Raw genomic sequence first — 23,026 nt, 5'->3', positions numbered from 1 at the left:
CAGGAGCTTTGTTGGATGGGACAGAAGGTGTGGAAAAGCGGACATCGAGCGGCTACCTTCTACCAAAGCTGTGGCACAACGAACGAGCTGGGAACTGGCTTTATAGTGCTGGGCAAGATGCGTCAGCGAGTGATTGGGTGGCAGCCGATCAACGCTAGGATATGTAAGTTGAGAATTACAGGCCGTTTTTTCAATTACAGCATCATCAACGTGCACTGCCCACATGAAGGGAGACCCGATGACGAGAAAGAAGCGTTCTACGTGCAGCTGGAACAAGACTGCCCACGCAGGGACGTAAAAATTGTCATCGGTGACATGAATGCCCAGGTAGGAAGGGAGGCAATGTACCGACCGGTAATCGGGCCGAACAGCCTGTATGCCGCATCGAATAACCACGGCCAACGGTGTGTCAACTTTGCGGCCTCCCGAGGAATGGTAGTCAGAAGCACCTTCTTTCCCCGCAAGGATATCCACAAAGCTACCTGGAGATCACCTGACCAACAGACCGAATACCAAATCAGTGCAGCTATTCTTGAAGATGGCTGGAGAGACATCCGTTCTGCCATAGGTAGCACTGCATAAGCAACGCTAGGTACGGCGGCTCCGAACGTAAGGAACGACTGGTTCGACGACGAATGTGAACAGTTAGTGGCCGAGAAGAATGCAGCTTGGGCGAGCAAATGAGGAGTGATACAGACAGGCGCGAGACGCGCAGAGGCCATGTGCCACAGGCCGATATGTGCAAGGACATCAACGGGGATCTTCTCACGAACGACTGTGAGGTGATCGAGAGGTGGCGGAAGTATTTCGACGAGCACCTCAATGGCGATGTGGCGGAATACGAAAGTGGCGGTGCGGTAAAGAACTTGGGAACGCGTGCTGAGGACGATAGACTGCCGATCGCAGACCTCAAAGAAGTGGAGGAGGTGGTAAGCCGGTTGAAAAATAATAAGGCCGCTGGCGTTGACCAACTACCAGCTACTAAAACACGGTGTTGAGTATAACATTATATGATATTCCATTCTCCGAGGGAAAAAATACAAGATCATTCAAATCCCAGGTACAATAAATCAGTCATTGAAAAAGTAAATAATTTCAAATACCTTAGTATTCACCTCGATTCTATTTTATTATGGGATAGTCAAGTCAAAAGTATGGAAAATAAATTTTCGTCATTCTCTGGAGCATTACGGACAATAAGTTATTTCATTCCACGGAAAACTCTACTAAAATTTTATATTGCCGGTATACATTCTCATATCCAGTATCGTCAAGCTACCTTGCTTGCACCCTACTGTACAACTTTACTCTGATACTTCCCATGGAATATTACCCCTGTTAGCACTGCGCGATATGCAGATATTGCGAGTCAGAGCATATTCTAACTTAGGTAAAAGCCTAACGGCCCAACAATTAACAACGCTTTTATAAGCGAATTGAAACAAATTACGAATCTGAATCTATTCAAAACAAAATTAAAGCATTACCAGAAAACACGAATAGTAACTTATATATTGTAATGTGTATCAACCGTATGTAGCTCTCGATTGTAGTTAAATGAAAATAAGATAATATTATTATTTTTTTTTCGTTTATTTTTTTAAATTCTTTTTTCAAATGTTCTCTTTGCTTTGTAACTAGTTTTTGTTTTTGATTGATATATTGTTGTTTATTTGTTTGTTTGTTCTTTCGATTGTGTTGTCACTGTAGCGAGCTAGGGTCTAACTGTGATCTTGACCAGACAGTTATCTGTGTGACCTTTTTGGTAGGAGTATCTGTGGTGGGTTAGATTAATTAGAGTTTATTATATCGTGTTACGTATAGCGATGTTTTGCTGTATTAACTGTTTGCATGCTTCTATCAAACATATAATAGTCAACTTCAGTTTCATCATTCCGTTCACTTATTCAATTATTCAAGCTTTCATTTTTTAACTCACTCACTCGTTCCATTCTTCTATCCATTCAGCTACGCATCTACTCATTTACTCATCCACTCTTTCATGACACCATTCTCAAGTTCCCGGATTGGCGGTTCAATGCGGATGTAATTCCAAGACTTTGCTATTCACACACACACACACACACACACACACACATATATATATATATATATATATATATATATATATATATATATATATATATATATATATATATATATATATATATATATATATATATAGATATATATATATATATATATATATATATATATATATATATATATATATATATATATATATATATATATATATATATATATATATATATATATATATATATATATATATATATATATATATATATATATATATACATTTTTTTCATAAATACGTTTATTTCTTAAGGCAGTTTACATAAGTTTTTCTTCGCCGTAGCATCACTTTTACATAAAATTCTTATCCTAATTTAATTCTAACATAGTCACAACGATTTGAATTTATTAAAACATATTCCTTTTATTACTTAAACATCATCTTAGGTAACTTGTCATTAATCATGAAATCTACTCGGAAATATTATTTGAACCAAACGATTAAGTTCTATAAATTATAAAATAAGCTGTTATTTTCAGACATTTTGTTGATAATTTCATAAACTGTTTCGAGTTTGTTTGTATCATTACATAATTTTTATTCTAATTTAGCTATTGGTTGAACTCATGGACGCAGCTGGAATCAGAACTAAGTCTTGAAGGGCCTTTATTAAATTGAAACTCCAATTTTCTTTATGAAATGATAAATAAGTTTCATGTATGAAAGGTCACGACAAGCAAGAATTTCTCGAACTGGGACATTGCATAGTCTACCTTGGGTATGCAAAGAATTTATTAGTTGAGATCTGACATCACGATACTCCACGCATGTCCAAACGACATGATCAATATCCCGATAACCTTCGCCACAAGCACAATGATTAGTCTCGGAGAGCCCAATTCGAAGGAGATGTGCATCTAACGTGTAGTGATTGGACATGAGTCTGGACATCACACGAATGAAATCCCTACTCACATCCAGTCCCCTGAACCATGCCTTTGTCGATATTTTAGGAATAATTGAGTGCATCCACCGACCCAGATCATCTTTATCCCAAGAAGCTTGCCAGCTGGCAAGTGTTCTTTGGCGAGACGAGCTATAGAATTCGTTAAAAGCAATCGGTCTCTCATAAATTTCATCCTCAATAGCACCACGTTTGGCTAAAATATCGGCTCTTTCATTGCCAGGAATGGAGCAATGAGCCGGAACCCAGACTATAGTGATTAGATAATTATTGGTCAATATGTTGTTCAGGCACTGCTTTATTTTGCCCAGGAAAAACGGTTCAGTCTTGCCAGTCATGATTGAGCGAATGGCTTCAATTGCACTCAGACTATCTGTGAAGAGGAAATAATGGTTTGGAGATAATGTGACGATTACACTCAAACTATAATGAACTGCTGCTAGCTCTGCTATATAAACAGATGCAGGTTCTTGAAGCCTAAATGAGGCCGAAACATTATTGTTGAACATACCAAACCCTGTCGCTTCTTCAATTCGCGATCCGTCCGTGTAAAACATTTTCTCAGAGTCAATATACCTGAACTTACTTGAAAATATTTTTGGGATTTCCGCCGAGCGTAGATGATCCGGGATTCCACGCACTTCGCGCTGCATGGATGTATCAAAAAATAAAGTTGAGTCAGGGGCACTTAGGATGCTGACACGGATAGGAATATATCTTGAAGGGTTGATTTCCTGTGACATATGGTTAAAATATACTGTCATGAATTTTGTTTGAGATTGAAGCTCGACTAGTCGTTCGAAATTATTAATTACCATGGAATTCAGCACCTCACATCTTATTAGCAGGCGTGATGAAAGGTCCCAAAATCGATCTTTTAATGGAAGAACTCCCGCCAGAACTTCAAGACTCATTGTATGTGTCGAATGCATGCAGCCTAAGGCAATTCGCAAACAACGGTACTGAATTCGCTCAAGTTTGATAATATGAGAGGTTGCAGCGGAACGAAAACAAACGCATCCATATTCCATCACTGAAAGTATCGTTGTTTGATACAATTTTATTAGACCTTGCGGATGAGCACCCCACCAAGATCCTGTTATTGTTCGAAGAAAATTTACTCTTTGTTGGCATTTCGTTATCGGATACCTAATGTGTCCTCCCCACGTGCATTTGGAATCGAACCACACCCGAGGTATTTAAAAGTTAAAACCTGTTGGATCATTCTTCCCATCATATGGAGCTGAAGCTGCGCGGGATCATGCTTTCTTAAAAAGACGACTAACTCTGTTTTCTCCGCAGAGAATTCGATACCAAGATGAACAGCCCAAACGGACAAGTTATCTAAGGTATCTTGCAATGGTTTATGCAGATCAATAGCTTTGGGTCCAGTAACTGAAACCACGCCATCATCTGCCAATTGTCTTAGTTTACATGGGGTTACTAGACAATTGTCAATGTCATTCACGTAAAAATTATAAAGGAGCGGACTGAGGCATGAGCCTTGCGAGAGACCCTTGTAACTAATTCTGAGTGTTGCCAAATCGCCATGTGAAAAATGCATGCGTTTCTCTGACAAAAGGTTGTGTAAATAATTATTTATAACCGCTGGGATTCCATGTTGGTGGAGCTTGTCTGAAAGAACATCAATGGAAACTGAATCAAATGCTCCTTTAATGCCTGAAAATACAGATGCCATTTGTTGCTTTTGAGCGAAGGCAATTTGGATGTCAGACGAAAGTAATGCAAGGCAATCATTCGTCCCTTTATTTCTACGGAAGCCAAACTGAGTATCTGACAACAAACCGTTCGTCTCGACCCAAGTGTCAGACGTCGCAGAATAATTTTTTCGATCAATTTTCTGATGCAGGACAACATCGCAATGGGTCTATATGAGTTGTGATTGGAAGCTGGTTTCCCCGGCTTTTGAATGGCGATAACTTTCACTTGTCTTCAGTCAGGTGGAACAATATTTTGCTCAAGAAACTTGTTGAACAATTCCAACAAACGTCTTTTTGCGAGGTCGGGCAGATTCTTCACCAAGTTGAATTTAATTCTGTCCAACCCAGGAGCGTTATTGTTACAAGACAAGAGTGCTATAGAAAATTCCATCATTGAAAATGGGTTATTAATAAAACCATTATTTGGAGGAGATTCCCGTATAATGCTCTGCGTAGGAACTGAATCTGGGCAAACTTTCCTAGCAAAGTCAAATATCCAACGGTTCGAGTATTCATCACTCTCATTGCCCACGTTACGATTTCTCATTCGTCTGGCCGTGTTCCAAAGAGTGCTCTTTGAGGTTTCTCTTGACAAACCTTCGACAAAATGTCTCCAATAGCAACATTTTTTAGCTCGAAGTATGCTCTTGTACTTGGTTTCTAACACCATAAGCTTTTCAAAATTCTGAGGAGTTCCTCCTCCCCGTTTTAGAAACGTCTTGCAAGCATTTTGTTTTGCGAGTTTAGCCTCTGAGCACTCTTTGTCCCACCAGGGGTTGGGAGGCCTTCTGTTAGTCGTTGGCCCAGGAAAGCGTTTAGTTTGGGATTGTTCTGCTGCCTCCAGAATCGAACAAATGAGGAAGTCATATTCTTCAAGAGGAAGGAGCTCTTCCATTGAATTTAAAATACTAGAGATACTACTTTGGTATTTAATCCAGTCGATATTTTTTGTCAAATCATATGGAATACTAGCTGAAGTAGCAATGCAATTGCTACTGCTAATTGAGATGATGATTGGTAAGTGATCGCTACCGTGTAAATCAGGCAATGTATTCCAGGTGCAATCTAGTCGAATTGATGTTGAGCAAAGAGATAGATCTAATGCACTTGGGCGTGCAGGAGATCTTGGGATCCGTGTCATGCTACCCATATTTAATACCGTCATGCTAAAATTGTCACAAATGTTTTGTATTAAAGATGATCTGCTATCATTGTAAACGGAACCCCACATAATACCGTGCGAATTTAAATCCCCCAGAACCAATCGTGGAGCAGGAAGGGCTTCAACCATTTCATTAAGCTGTCGCTGTCCAACTTGTGCTTTTGGAGGAATATAAACTGAAGCTATGCAAATATCTTTGCCTTTAATGTTTATTTGGCAAGCAACAACTTCTATACTGGAAGTTGAAGGGATGTTTAATCTATAAAAGGAATAGCATTTCTTAATTCCCAAAAGCACTCCACCATACGGAGAGTCTCTATCGAGACGTATAATGTTAAAATCATTAAAATTTAAAGCTATGTTTGAAGTAAGCCATGTTTCGCATAAAGCAAATACATCACATTTTTGACTATGCAATAAGATTTTAAATGAATCAAGTTTTGGCATGATGCTTCGACAATTCCACTGCAGGATAGTGATTGTATCATTTACGGCGGGTGATAAATTATCCATCAAAAGATACAAAACCTGAGACAATTGGCCATTGAGCTGATAACTGCTTCAAAAAGGTTCTAGCTATTGGAAGGAATGCCATTATGAGGGTCTTTAAGGGTTCAGATATATTGAATGTTGAGAAAATCCATTCAACAATTTCCGAAAACTTCAGTAATCCTGTTGGTGGCTGTGAAATGGAGCCCACTGGATTATTATCTTTTTCTGTGCTAGATCCTGGATTGGTTTGTGAATTTGACAAACCAGGAGGCACAGTCTTTGGTTTTGACTTTTTTTGTTTAACACGGGGATCTTTTTTTGAAGATGAAATTTTAGGTGTCTTTTTTGGTAATTTGGAGGAAGACTTCTTTCTCTTAACTGACCCTTGGGTAGTGATAAACGAATTACCTTCACTATTTTTGTCAGAGTCAGAGTCCTCTGGTTCCTCTAGATTTGAAAACCTGTTTTCGGTTTCCAAAGGAGGGACATCAATGACCGTTTTAAGCATTTCTGCATATGTGCTTTTAAAGAAAGCTTAATTTTGTCTTTGTGCACTTTAAATGCAGTGCATACTAAAATATCATCATGAGGGCTATCCCCACAATAAATACATTTTTCAATTTCCTTGTTGCAATCATTATCTTTATGAGGCCCTTCACACTTAATACATTTTGGTTTATTACTACAGTAAGTAGCTGTGTGGCCGAATTTTTTGCAGTTCGTACAATTCATTACATTTGGAACAAAAAGTCGAACAGGGAGGCGAATTTTATCGACATAGACATGGGACGGCAACGCAGACCCGGCAAATGTCACTCGAAACGAGTCTGATGGGCGATAACCTTTTTTTCCCTCTTCATAAACTACTGAGTAAAGTTGTTTGCACTCCAGTATTTTCACACCCCCAAGCATAGAGTTCTTGAAACGACCAACACCATGCTTGAGTAAATCATCTACCGAAAGACTCGCTTCGGTAACAACACCGTCAATTTCGACATCTTTGGAGGGTATGTAAACTTTATACTCTTTAATGAAATGTTCCGAAGAGACAATATCATTCGCGTGTTTCAAATTATTTACCACAACACGAATTTTATCGTTATTCACTTTTATGATCTCTTTGAATGAGGAGAATCGTGGTCAAAAATCGATCATTTCTTCTTGTGCGCTGGACGGAAGCAGACGTCGAGGGACTAGCAGCTTCGGAGGGTGCACCTTCTGCGTGGTTAAAAACCTCAAACGCTCAGGTCGCAACTATCATTTGGACTTCAGCCGTCAGGGGGAGCAGTCGTCTATGAAAGCAGACCTTTTGCGTGGTACTAAACATCAAACACTCAGGTCGTGCTCTCATTTGGACTTCAGCCGTCAGGTGGAGCAGTCGTCAATGAAAGCAGACCTTTTGCGTGGTATAAAGCCTCAAACGCTTAGGTCGCAGAGCCAGTTTCCCTTTGAAGAAGATCGATTACATCATCCTGTTGGTGGTCGTTTGCATACAACGGGAAATGAACAACAATGTGGAACATTATGCAAAATCAGCCTTTCTAATGGCTTTAAATGTTACCTAAAGAACTATAAAGATTGCTTCTTTGTGAATTAAAAAAAATTAGCAGTGCAGTGCTAATCTAAGATAACATGATCAGATTTTTTTGCAATTTTCACAGTTCTAAATTCCCAACAGTGTTCAAAATCGTTTATATCCAATCAGTGTTTAATATCTTAGAAAATTATACAATTTGGCCCTTCATGCACGCCTTCATAAGAGGTTCTTTCCAAAACCACCAATATTTTATCATAAAGACTATACTGGTTATTTTGTAATATTTGTGTTGCAGAATGTTTGATGTAACTAATCTGTACTGTAATTCGGGTGTATCGTTTCTAATTCTAGTAGTGTAAAAGGGCAAAACTTGCACAATTAACACAATCGATCAACTACTTGATATTCGGAAGTATAAAGAAAGAGTGCCAGTTTTATTCGTATTCATGATATCCAGTTATGTCTCTGACATTACACACCTGTGCTTTTTTATTCGCAGTTGTCTACCTACCCAAGCTATGGGTAAAACGCGCCATAGATCCGAGAAGGATCCAAAGGATGCTAAGCGTCTGAAGCCAAGTGATGTACATGTAAACGACCGTTTGCTGCGTAAAAACCAATATGCTGATCTGCCAGTTGATGTCGAAGAGGAACTGCAGAAGAAGGAAAAAATGCCGCCTTTCTACCTGAAGGGCTTCCCACCAACTCTACGCTCGGATTTCAGCACACTGATCAGCATAGGACTACAGACAACAATCCGTTTATTGTACCTGAAGCAGACAAAAGCGGAATACTTCACACACGATATTGCTGCCAACAAACCTATGAAGGTTGTACTTCGAGGACTACCCGACATGATGGAAGCCGAACTAAAGCAGGCACTGTCGGAGGCTGGACTAAAGCCTGTGATGGTGTTTAAAATGAAACTACATAATACAGACAAAAAGTTTAGAGATCAACTGTACCTGGTTCATCTGGAGAAGGGCTCCATCACCATGAGTCAACTGAAAGCGATTAAATCGTTATTCCACATAATCATCGAATGGCAAAAGTATAAACCGGTACATCGGGATGTCACAAGGTGCACGAACTGTTTGAACTACGGCCATGGAGCGAGGAATTGCAACATGAAAAGTCGGTGCGGGAAATGTGCCGAACCACACAATACCAACTATTGCCTACTAGATGACTTCGTTGTAAAATGTGTGAACTGTGATGGCGACCATCCAACTACTAGCAAATCGTGTCCGAAACGTGCTGAGTTAACAAAAATTCGACAACAGGCGTCCCGTAATCAATCAACGCGCAAGGATGTTCCGCAGAAGGATGAAATTAATTTCCCACGGCTCCAACCGAAGAGGGATATTCCGAATTTGCCGCCACTTCCTCGCGACAATCCAAAAGATTCAGCTGCTGGATCACAAAAAGAATTTTCCTCAAAAATCCCTCCTGGATGGGGCAATAATCAATCGCAAGCAAATGATGACTCTTGTGACTTTTTCTCTGCTGAACAACTGATCGTCATTTTTGAAACAATGACAACAAAACTACGAAACTGCAGAACGCGGTTAGATCAAATCAACGCCTTAGGCAAATTCATCATCGAATATGCAATATAATGAGTTGGTTATAGTAAATTGGAATGCTTGCTCACTCAGGAGATGAAGTTATCCGACTTTCTTCAAGAGAAGAATGCCGATATTGCTATTTTAACTGAAACTCATCTTAAACCTGAAATTTCTATTTATATTTCCAATTACAGGATTCACAGGCTCGACAGGACAACTACCAGAGGAGGGGGAGTTGCCATTGCCATTAAACGATCCATTCAGCATAGGCTTATGTCAGCTTTTAAATTGCAACTAATAGAAGCCATCGGAATTGAGATTACAACGACGATGGGACCCATCATCATCATTGCAGCGTACTGCCCCAAACAAACCAATCTTCGAGATGCTACGTGTGCATCATTGAAGCGAGATCTGGCTATGCTCACTCGACGACAGAACAAATTCATCATTGCTGGGGACCTGAACGCACGGCATGAGCTGTGGGGAAACAAAAGACAGAATCGAAACGGATTCGTACTTGCCGAAGATTATGAAGCTGGACAGTACAACATCCTCGCTCCGGATCAACTAACGCGACTTTCCAGATCCGGAGTTCATTCCATTTTGGATATATTCATCAGCAACATCGCCATAGACAGCTCTCCGGTTGTCTTCAACGGGCTACCTTCCGACCACTTTCCAGTAATATTGACGTTGGGATCTTCACCAGAAACAGTGCCTATTCGACCTCGGAGGAACTATTATCGCACCGACTGGGTCCAATTTCAACAAATCGCCGACCAACTTATTGATATCGATTTGCCACTTGTTTCCCCGATGGAAATCGATGCATCCCTATCTTCCTTCCAGCATTCAATCACAGTCGCTCGTGATAGGACGGTTCCAGTACAACATATGCCGAGTTCCTCTCTTCAAATTGACAGTGTTACCAAGAAACTCATCCGACTTCGAAATATTTAACGGAGGCAGTATCAACGAACTGGCATCCTAGATAGGAAGACTTCTTATAACAACTTAACTAGGATAATTCAGGAAAGGATATCTGAGCTTCGCAACAGGAACTTCCGCTAAGCAGGCGCAAAGTTTGCACTACTTATGCAACCCTCAAACAATATTAACACAAGTGCTATATTATTTCTGACGTCTTAGGCGTAAACGAGTGACGGCTTATTACTGGCCGTCGCAGAATGTGAACATTTAGAGATTTTGTTGGTTTGTGCAAAAAGCACATATTTTGTTTTTATTTCTTAGCGGTTTAAGTTGAACTGCTAGGCACGAGATGGCAGTGCAATTTGAACTGCTTTAAGCACTGACGAGCCGAAGGCGAAACGAGACGAAATAGAAACAAAATATGTGCATTTTGCACAAACTAACAAAACCCCTAAATGTTCATGCCTGTTAAGTTACCCAGCTCGTTTCAATTTTTGATTACTGGTTAAAGCATGTAATTATATTAATTATCACTTAGATAACTCGTTCAGCTCACACCTTTGTAGGAGTAACAGTTCGTATCGTTTAATAGAAACAGACATTTTTTTTGCCAAAATTCGTTTTTATTATTCAACATAATTGCCATCAGAGGCGATACAGCGATTATAGCGATCTTCCAACTTTTCGATACCATTTTTGTAGTACGATTTGTCCTTTGCCTCAAAATAGGCCTCAGTTTCAGCGATTATCTCTTCATTGCTTCTAATTTTTTTACCAGCGAGCATTCTCTTGAGGTCTGAGAACAGAAAAAAAGTCACTGGGGGCCAAATCTGGAGAATACGGTGGATGAGGGAGCAATTCGAAGCCCAATTCGTTCAATTTCAGCATGGTTTTCATCGACTTGAGACACGGTGCATTGTATTGATGAAACAAAACTTTTTTCTTCTTCAAATGAGGCCGTTTTTTTTTAAATTTCTTCCTTCAAACGCTCTAATAACGCTATATAATAGTCACTGTTGATGGTTTTTCCCTTTTCAAGGTAGTCGATGAAAATTATACCATGCGAATCCCAAAATACAGACGCCATAACCTTACCGGCCGATTGTTGAGTCTTTCCACGCTTTGGGTTCGGTTCATCGCGTGCAGTCCACTCAGCTGACTGTCGATTGGACTCCGGAGTGAAGTGATGGAGCCATGTTTCGTCCATTGTTATATATCGACGAAAAAAATCGGTTTTATTTCGATATAACAGCTCCAAACACTGCTCAGAATCATCAATTCGTTGTTGTTTTTGATCGATTGTGAGCTCACGCGGCACCCATTTTGCACAAAGCTTTCTCATATCCAAATATTCGTGAATAATATGTCCAACACCAACACGTTCCTTTGATATCTTTAGGGTGTCAGCTAACTCGATCAACTTCACTTTACGGTCATTGAAATTCATTGTGGATTTTTTTCACGTTTTCATCGGTAACAGCCTCTTTTGGACGTCCACTGCGTTCATCGTCTTCGGTGCTCATATGACCAGTACGAAATTTTGCAAACCACTTACGAATTGTTGCTTCGCCCGGTGCAGAGTCTGGATAAAACTCATCAAGCCATTTTTTGGTATCGGCGGCACTTTTTTCCATCAAAAAGTAGTGTTTCATCAACACACGAAATTCCTTTTTTTCCATTTTTTTTCACAATAACAAAAGTAGCTTCACTCAAAATGCAATATCTCACAAACTAATAATCAGACAGCTGTCAAATTAATACACGTATCTTTTGAAGGTTGGTACTAACTGAAAATGGTATGGATTTAATTCTAGTGGCGCCCTCTCATAGAAACGATACGAACTTTTCAGCCGATCTGTTATGAGGTAGGACCATCATCATCATCAGCATACCAAAATTATTGTGAATAGCAAATACAGAGAATTTGTAATAAATAGGCTAGTCAGGCAAATAAAACTCGTACAGTAATTTTGGATATGTGATAACAGTAGGCAGTTCAGAAATCGCATACAGTATTACACAGCAGTAATGAATCTCAATTGTATCATGCTAAGATAGGTCAGTTCATTGATAAAGTTTGTTGAAAGCGTAGTCTTTCAAGGCGGACGGTATGTTGATGCACAATTGCATATGTTAGAAGACAAGTTGAGTGAGCTTCACTGTACATGAAGTAGAAATCGATCAACGTTATTATTCGAGCAGTTTTATGAGTAGTTGAGAGAGTTTGCGATAACATTCGTCCGCGATATAGGCTTTCCGGCATATTGTACCTAAAATGCTTTCCGGTAGAGACAAACTTTGTTCATATAATAATGTACGCAGACAATATAAGCGCAGTGTAGATCAGATCAGACGGTATTACGGTACTGTGGTATTACGGTACTGCAGTACTACGGTACTTCAATAGTATATCAAGTTTTTATATTCGTCGTGATTGTCGTAGTCGTAATAATTGTTTGTCATAGTCATTATAACATACTAGTCAGTTAATCACGAATAAACGAGTACCAGTTTATTGCATCACGTCCGAAGTGTCTTACGGTGTCCCTATCCGTACGCAAGTCGCCCCAGGCTTTGTTAAGTAAAGTTCAGTTAGACAAACGTGAATGAATGCATACCAGTTTTTTTCTATCGTGCTTAAGTGTTCCGCAATGTTTTTAGCTTCTTGAAAGCCATCCCAGGCTTAAGTTGGAAGCCGTCCCAGACTTCATATTTCCGTACAATTTAAACACAACGTAGGGTTCAGATGAGCCTCATCATAATCGTGTGGTGAGCGCCATCATGATGAATTTGTTCTGTCGTGTGAGTTTCAGTTAAAATAGCAATATCGGCATTTTTCTCTTGAAGAAAGTCGCATAATTCAGCAGTTTTGCTCCTTAGTGAGCAAGCATTCCAATTTACTACAACCAACTCATTATATTGCATCTTCGATGATGAATTTGCCTAAGGCGTTGATTTGATCTAACCGCGTTCTGCAGGTTCGTAGTTATGTTGTCCTTGTTTCAAAAATGACGATCAGTTGTTCAGCACATAATAAGTCACCAGAGTCATCTTTTGCTTGTGATTGATTATTGGCTAATCCAGGAGGGATTTTGGAGGATGAATCTTTTTGTGATCCAGCGGCTGAATCTTTGGATTGCGGTGTGGAAGTGGCGACAAACTTGGGATATCCCTCTTCAATGGGAGCCGTGGGAAATTAATTTCATCCTTCTATGGAACATTCTTGCGCGTTGATTGTTTACGGGACGCTTGTTGTAGAATTTTTGTGAACTCAGCACGTTTGGGACACGATTTGCTAGTAGAAGCATGGTCACCATCACAGTTCACACATTTTACAGCGATGTCATCTAGTAGGCAATCGTTGGTATTGTGAGATTCGGCACATTTCCCGCACCGACATTTCATTTGGCAATTCCTCGCTCCATGGCCGTAGTTCAAACAGTTCGTGCACTGTGTGGCATCCCGATGTACCGGTTTATACTTTTGCTATTCGATGAATATATGGAATAACGATTTTATCGTTTTCAGTTGACTCATGGTGATGGAGCCCTTCTCCAGATGAACCAGGTACAGTTGATCTCTAAACTTTTTGTCCGTATTATGTCGTTTCATTTTAAACACTATCACAGGCTTTAGTAACGCCTCCGATAGTGCATGCTTTAGAAACGGCTTTCGGCGAAATGACCCTGATCCTCCTCGAAGTACAACCTTCATAGGTTTGTTGGCGGCAATATCGTGTGTGAAGTATTCCGCTTTTGTCTGCTTCAGATAACATTCCACTACTTTGTAGTGGTTCAAAGCCGGAACAGTTATTTTGTAGCCTTCAGTACATAAACGGATTGTTGCCTGTAGTCCTTTGCTGATCAGCGTGTTGAAATCCGAGCGTAGAGTCTCCGTTATTCAGCAAACGATCGTTTACCTGTACATCACTTGGCTTCAAACGCTCAGCATCCTTCTCGGATCTATGGCGCATTTTACCCATAGCTTGGGTAGGTAGACAGCTGCGAATAAAAGATAAAAAAATCGAAATTAGTCGTAGTAGGTTATTTGTCTATCCACATCGAGTGTTAGATGATGAATTTCAGACCTTTTTGTTATAAAGAACTATACTGGTTATTTTATAATATTAAATTGTGTCTCAGAATATTTAGTGTAATTAATTTGTACTTTAGTTTAGCATCGTTTAAAATTCTATTAGTGAAAAAGAGGAAAGTTTCACAATTCACACAATCGATCAACTATTCATTGTTCTCACCCGTTGAGAAATTAACCGGAAGTGTTTACAGTCTTTTCATTCTAGAAGGTATCTATATTGTCATGGTGAATATCATTCGAAAATCCAAAATTTTGATATAACCAGTTACTGGGGGTAATAAAATTTATGATACTGTTTTCACAAACAAGTGGCTTGTCATGTCGTCATCGAAATTATTTCGTTTTCGTCATTTTAGATGGTTTCGGATTTTTTGACTGTTGGAATTTTGAAAATAAAATGTAACCTTGAAAATTTTAATCAGTGCAATGATTACATATTTTCTTTTCAGGCTTACCGCTGCAGGTCACTTGTGCTACATAAGATCGATGCATCTTTGGATAGTTGATAGTCAAAATCGACTCCCATGGCGAGAAGAACTTCTGAAAATAAACCCAAAAATCTTGTCGTTGTTTGTACTGATGGGTTTCTTATTCTTCATTCTGCTCAAATTATATGCAATTGGAATAGTATGGCGTTGTTACAAATGTTTGAATTTGCGTCAACATAACATACGTTCTATGGTACCATACATAATTCCGGACACACATGATATTCCAAATCTTCGTCAAGTATTAGCTAACAAACTAACGTAATTGAATTTTTATTATACATGATTTCTATTTTTTAAGGAACCAGACAATTTGCTTTTGCCAGGATACGATGAAGCTATTGCAAATGGAATTAAGCAAGCGCCTCCGCCGTCATATATCGTTGCAATTTCAATGAATAACAAAATAACTACTCAACCTGTTCCGGTAGAATCACAAGTCATAGAAGCAATCAATAACAGCGATTACATCTGTTTGAATACTCATTCTCATAACTCCTGCGATAATGCATCCAATGTAACCACTGAAAGTTTCGATAATGTTTCGATTATATCAAATGAACCAGTTACAAAAGATCGTGAACGTCAAAATGAAACAAGTAGGGTATAAATATGACTTTCTCAATTCAGGTAAATCAACTTGGTGCGATTATTATCGTTTTTGCTTTGAATTTTTCCTAAACAATATGTATTGAACACGACACAACATTATATAAAACAGATTTAAACTATATTCACATTTAAACAATATATAAAACACATTTAAACTATTGTTTTAATCCGCCTAGTGGTGTAATGATGCCTTTTTATAATTATTCATATTTTCATAGATATTTATTTCACAAACTAGCACAGTTTTTGCAAACTAGCACAGTTTTTGCCTTTCTCATATACAAAAAACTATACAATCCCTGTGCAAACCGACTTTTGAACCGAGGCCCGGAGGGCCGAATGTCATATACCATTCGACTCAGCTCGACGAACTGAGAAAATGTCTGTGTATGTATGTGTGTGTAAGTATGTATGTATGTATGTATGTATGTATGTATGTATGTATGTATGTATGTACGTATGTATCTATGTGTGTATGTGACAAATAATAACACTCGATTTTCTCAGAGATGGCTGAACCGATTTTCACAAACTCAGATTCAAATGAAAGGTCTCATGGTTCCATAGATCACTATTAAGTTATATCCCAATCCGACTTTCGGTTCCGGAATTACAGGGTCACTTTTCTCAGAGATGGGGTAATCGATTTTCACAAACTTAAATTCAAACAAAAGGTCTTATGGTCCCATAGCTAGCTATTAAATTTTGTCTTTATCCGACTTCCAGTTCCGGAATTACAAGGTAATATGTGCAAATCTATGACAAAATGCGCACTCAATTTTCTTGGAAATTTCTCAACCGACTTTTACGAAATTCGATGCAAATAAAAGATCTTGAAACTTTTTATTAAGTTTCCGACAAGTTGATCCAGATCCGACTTTTGGTTCCGGTATTACAGCGCGATAAGTGAAAAAAATCAATCCAGCAAACACTGAGTCTGCTCAGCGGATTATGTTGATCATTATGTTTGCATCAGCAGTGCAACATAATCTACTGATGCACTGATGAGTCGAAGACGAAACGTAAAACCTGTTTTAATCCTCCTAGTGGTGTAATGATGCCTTTCTCAAATATAAAATTGTGGCATTCTATTCAAAATTCTTGAATATATGACCACTATTTCCAGTGCTTCTGGAACCGAAGACCGGGAACCATAATAGCCGAAATCGGTTTGTTTAGTTGCCTACTGATAATATCATTCGATTTGTGTAGTTTTGAGACCAGTTTAGAAAATTTTTCAGGGTTTTTGTTTCGCCGGCTTAAGTGACGGTGTACAATATTGAACACACTTCACCCTATAATTCCGGAACTGGAAGTCGGATCCGGATGATGTTCAGAAATTCCGTATGGGACCGTGACACCTTTCATTTGAATCTAAGTTGGTTAAAATCGGTTCAGCCATCTTCGGGAAAACCTAGTGAGATTATTGGACATATACACGCACAAACATTGTTCAGCTCAATGAACTGAGTCGAATGGTATATGACACTTGGCCCTCCGAACCATTTTTTACTAGTCGGTTTTTCAAGTGATTGCATAACCTTTCTATATGAGAAAGGAAAAACCATGAATCGAGTCATATGCACTTTGTACAAACTGGTTACCCACAAGGTACCAAACTCACAAATGACTATAACCTGATAGCGGTTAGTATACCGTCAAATTTGTTTCGTTCTCTCAGCACGTCAGGTTAGACATTGCAATGAGGCGCAAACAAGTATTTTGCAAAAACATTAACTTTTTACGGCTGCTCAGCGGATTATGTTGATCCGGGGGTTTGCATCAGCAGTTCAACATAATCTGCTAATTCACTGATGAGTCGAAGACGAAACATAGAAACATGAAACAAGTCATGTGCACTTTGCACAAACCAGTGTCATGTGCACTTTGCATAAACCACGAGGTACCAAACTCCCAAATGACTTCTAGTGGTGTTTTTAAAACTCTAAGTAATATGAGAAAGGTAAATCACAAAGGGTTTTGCCTTTCTCTATAGAAAGGTATTAGAATTGCTGAAAAAACCGACTTTCGAACGGAGCCTCGGAGACCCACAGTGTTATGTACCATTCGGCTCAGTTCGACGAGATCGGAAAATGTCTGTGTGTGTATATGTGTATGGGTGTGTGTGCACTTTTTAAAGATATATTTAACGCTCAATATTCTCAGAGATGGCTGAACCGATTTTAACAAACTTAGGCTCGTTCGAAAGCTACTGTCGGGCCATTGATCAAGTTCGAAGATCAAATGGCTGTGACTTTTGGTTCCGGAGATATGATGGTATAAATGACGTAACCGACAAAACGTGTTGTTTTTTACCGCGCAAGTTTCTCAGAGATGGTTGAATCGATTTTAACAAGTCTAGGCCCGTTTGAAAGCTATTGTTAGGTCATTGATCAAGTTCGAAGATCAATTGGCTGTGACTTTTGGTTCCGGAGATACGATGGTATAAGTGACGTAAATGATAAACCTATATATGATATATATATATATATATATATATATATATATATATATATATATATATATATATATATATATATATATATATATATATATATATATATATATATATATATATATATATATATATATATAAGGGTGCCAAAATTTTGGGATCACCTCTATTTTCGTAAAGCTCTAGTGCTTAAAAGTTTAAGCACCTCGAAGAAAGCCTTAATGCTAAATTTCAGCTAAATCGGACATGCGTAAGGAGTGTTGCCCGATGGTAAAGGTTTGACCATTTTCGATCTTGAAAAAGCACCATAGGGGGGAGTACATGAAATTTCCAAAATCGAATTTTTTTTTGATGCCGAAACTCTTAAAACTGCATAAAACATCGAAATTCAGTGTCATCCCAAAAAAAATTTTTTTTGAAAAAATCAGCTTTCTGAGACTTTGATTTTGATATTTGTTCCCAAAAAGTCGATTTTTTCAAAAAATTTTTTTCTCGAGATGACACTAAATCTCGACGTTTCATGCAATTCTAAGCCTTTTGGCATCAAAAATTTTTTTTCGATTTCGAAAATTTCATGTGATTTTTCAAGATATATGAAAATTCCACTAAGTGGACTAAGAAGGGTTTTTTTAGATTAGCATCACTCTTCTCATACAAATAGGCAACACAAATGTCAAGCACTAGTTTGGAAAAATGATGCTGACTGTGTGACATAAACACTGAAGCATGCTTTTGTGAACTACTTGAATCAATCTAAATCAATTGGTGTCAAAATTAGTATCCGAAATTATTTAATAAAAGTATGAAATATATTTTCATGAGACTGTTATGAAAGAAGAGAGAGGCGTTATCATACCACTAGGTGGATTAAGAAGGGTTTTTATTAAGTAACCAATTTTAAGAAATAATCAGAAAACATTCCGTGATTTGGACCGTCGCACAGTGGTCCAAAGCTGGAAAAAGACGGTCAAAAGTCTGTACTGACCACCAGGGATGCCAGGTCATTTTTTCAGAAATCTGTGATCAAACCCAAAAGAAATCTGTGAAAATCTGTGACCGTTTTCCGTACCCCAAAATCAAAAAAAAAAAAAAAGGCGGTACCATTTTAGCAGATCGAATTCAATTTAGTGATCGAAAAAAAAAAGGTCTCACAACCATCACGCTCTGTACCTTTTGCCTCTACCACTCTGTACTTTTTAGTGCTAAACTGTGCTCGATTTCCAAAAATCTGTAATTTATTCCAGAATCTGCGAAAATCTCTGATCATTTTCAGAAATCTGTGAAAATCTGTGTCATTTTTAAAATCTGTGATACACATAAAATCTGTGCAGAAAATTCAAATCTGTGAACCTGACATCCTTGGTACTGACTTTCACTGCTTTTCAAGAGCTAACGTGTCTTCGAAGAAGTTTTACAAGATTATATTACGCTTCTTTTGAAAGTAGCACCCTAATTTTTGTGAACTGGGTAGCACCAATTTCGAATAAAAATTTTCTCATTTTGAAGAAAAAAACATTTGAAGTATTTTTGCTGAAGATATAAATAGTGTAAAAAAATTATTTTTTGAGATATATTCACTTTATTTTAAAAACAATTTTTTTTGGATTTATCTACGTAGAATCTACCTCTATTACCTCTATACCGGTGAGCAGCTCCGAACCGATTAGCTCACTAAAGGTAATTGATTCAATGTATCAGCTCATCAGCTCATTTAAATTGAACTGTTTGTTTTGAGCGCCGTTTTTTTTGCGCCGTTTTTCTTTCATATACATGATCGAAATCATTGATGCACAAAGAACAATGCTGTGCAAACTAACTTGTTTGCGAATTATTATTATGTCATATTTGAGAATATCTGCAAAAGTGGCATCCCTGAATGTACCTTAGCCTACTGAGTGAGAGGTAAGATTTCTTATTGACAACGGCTCATTCAATCTGTTAAAGAATGATAAATACACATTTGCAAAAACGAACAAAAGCTCATGAACACATTTCTTCTTATTTGTAACTCGCTCTTCAAGAGCCGAAAATCCGTTCAACTTATAGCTTGTTTCCACCTTACCAGCAGGGATGCGAGGTCATTTTTGAAAATATCTGTGATCAAGCCAAAACCTGTCTGTGCAAAATCTGTGCACGTTTCCCCGTTTCCGTAATAGCTGATCGGAATCATTTTGGTAAGCAAAAAAAAGGTCTCACTATTTCCTAACGCTCTGTAATTTTTGGTGCTAAACTGTGATCAATTTAAAAAATCTGTGATCGATTTCAGAATCTGTGTAAATCTGCGACCATTTTCAGAAATCTGTGCAAAAGGTTGAAAATCTGTGGAACACAGATTAATCTGTGAACCTGGCATCCCTGCTTACCAGTGCGGTTCTTTAAAAAAGAGCTGTGATCTATCAGCCAAGTCCCTGCTAAGCCGCCATGTTTTCGTGACCATCATCTTTTCCGCAAAGACGAAAACAACGAAGAAGTATATAGGTTCGTTGTTGCTAAATATCTGTGTTATTTTGCTTTGAAAGTTGATTTTTTTATGTTTGATTATAAATGTGATATCGTTATGAAACGTGCGCTGCCAAATTGTAATACTGACTTTCACAATCAATGAAGTGTTGTATTTTACTTCATTTTGTTTACTTTGCTCTCACTGACTTGCTAGCTTTGATGGCCCCGAAGGACTGAGATGTTGGTTACGATAGCACTAGCTGGAGCGCCTTATTGTTGCCACCGGGCTGCTATCAGCTCTTTTTAAAGATTCGATTCACTGGAATAGCTCAGGAACGAATCTCTACGCTCACTGCAAAAATGAGTTACAGAAATAGGAGACGCGTGACACCCTCCGTTTCTTAATCATGCATGGTTTCAGCACGGACATAGTGAAAATGAGTCACACGAATAATACTCAGGATATTCTTATTATAAAATAAATTGGATTAGGAATATAATTTCCTAAAAGTATTGTAAAAGTTTGCTGCATTAAGCTGCATATTTCGCTTCGGTACAAGGTTTCCTAGGTAAAAATAGGTAAAATGATGTATAACTTTTTCAGAAAAGAATAAACCTATGCATTACTTTCTACAAAATTATGGGATTTTATATTTTCTACAATTATTCCAAACAAAATATGTAAAAAATTAACCTGAAACAAGTTATGATTAGAAAACTAGTTTTAAGGGGGTTGTCATAATTCAATAACTAAAACTAACTTTGGAATGGCATAAAAAAAAAGTTCCATCGAATTCCACTTAGAATTTTTTTTATAGTATTGGGCATATCTTTTCCTATGAATTTTGTAAAAATCAGCTGCATAAAGTTGCATATTTCGCTTCGGTGTAAGGTTTTATTATAGGTAAAAAAAAGGTAAAATGTTGTATAACTTTGCCAGAAAACAACAAACCTGTGCACTACCTTCAACAAAAATATGGGATTTTTTATTCTCTTCGATTATTCCAAACAAAGTATGCATAAAAAATAACTTGAAACAAGTTATGAATAAAAAACTGATTTTAAGGGGGTTGCCATAACTGATTTTAAGGGGGTTGCCGTTTCTCCGAAACGGTGCGACCTAGACTTTTGGTATATTTGACAAAGTAAATTATTTTTAATAGTTCTAAAAGTTATGGTTATATTTTTTTGTCAAAGTAGGCCATGAACAATTAGGGATAGATTCAAATTACGCGGTATATATTTGTAAATAATTTCTTAAAAGCAACTATATGCATTAAAAGAACGGTTTGGCAGCTACTGATTTATGTCCACGTTTTTATTGATTCGAACCATTGTGCGTCGCTCTATATGACGGCTTGCATTTTGAACACACTTCACTCTGCGATTTCGGAACAAGCAGTCGAATCTGTATAAAATTCAATGAGAACGTAAGACCTTTCATTTGAGTTTAAATTTGTGAAAATCGGTTTGGGCTAAGAAAATGAGGTCGTAAAAACTCTATAATAGAACTCATAGAATTTTGAAGACTATATCCGGTACATCTAAAACCGGGAACTTGGTACCAATATATTCGATATCAATGTTTTTGATCATCAATTAACAAGAGATGTGCAATATAAAAACCTGCTTCAATCTACCTAGTAATGTAATGATGCCTTTCTCATACTACTCAAAACATCATAAATATTACTGTTGAATTGGCAAAAACAACTGTTCATTGAATAGAAATAGGTTAGTTTGGCCGGACTTAATCTAACAAACTCTATAAAATTTGTTTACCCAGTAGTTCCGTATGAAACTGTAAGACTTTTCCTTTGAACCTATAAGTGTGTGAAAATCGATTTTGCCATTTAGGATTGTTATTATTATTATTATTATTATTATTATTATTATTATTATTATTACTATTATTATTATTATTATTATTATTATTAGTATTATTATTATTATTATTATTATTATTACTATTATTATTATTATTATTATTATTACACCCAAACCTCCATTTACGTAACTTATATATGTATATATGTATTAATATACGTACGCATGTGTGCAAATATTTGTATTTATTAATACATATAAATATTGGTAAAGTAAAAGCGATCATTTATAAGTATAAATATATACACATATACGCAAACGACTGAGTGTGTAAGCATACATACATACATATATAAGGTTCGTAAATGGAGGTTTGGGTGGATTATTATTATTATTATTATTATTATTATTATTATTATTATTATTATTATTATTATTATTATTATTATTATTATTATTATTATTATTATTATTATTATTATTATTATTATTATTATTATTATTATTATTATTATTATTATTTCTATTATTATTATTATTATTATTATTATTATTATTATTATTATTTCTATTATTATTATTATTTCTATTATTATTATTATTATTATTATTATTATTACAAGGATAATTTTTTTTAAATATTACCATTTAGTTCTGTTATAAGTATATCACGTCACTATACAAATTCACTA

The 23,026-nt window shown here is 37.2% G+C and overlaps 1 protein-coding gene across 4 annotated transcripts in view; it reads left to right on the top strand.

The window, feature by feature from the left end:
• Window positions 1-23,026, top strand: part of LOC131432819 (lysosomal-associated transmembrane protein 4B) — a 290,680-nt gene that overhangs the window by 159,392 nt on the left and 108,262 nt on the right. For all 4 annotated transcript variants that reach the window (XR_009229971.1, XM_058599353.1, XM_058599354.1 and 1 more), the window contains exons 6-7: window positions 14,960-15,239; window positions 15,300-15,628. Coding sequence is in view for 3 of the 4 variants with exons in the window: in XM_058599353.1 (XP_058455336.1) it covers window positions 14,960-15,239; window positions 15,300-15,608 (589 nt within the window). In the remaining variant the exon portion in view is untranslated. The remainder of the gene's footprint in view (window positions 1-14,959; window positions 15,240-15,299; window positions 15,629-23,026) is intronic.

Source organism: Malaya genurostris, chromosome 2 (genome assembly GCF_030247185.1).
Source record: "Malaya genurostris strain Urasoe2022 chromosome 2, Malgen_1.1, whole genome shotgun sequence".
NCBI classification, from domain to species: domain Eukaryota; kingdom Metazoa; phylum Arthropoda; class Insecta; order Diptera; family Culicidae; genus Malaya; species Malaya genurostris.
The sequence above is the reverse complement of the archived record's forward strand: the minus strand, read 5'-3'. Positions and strand labels throughout refer to the sequence as shown.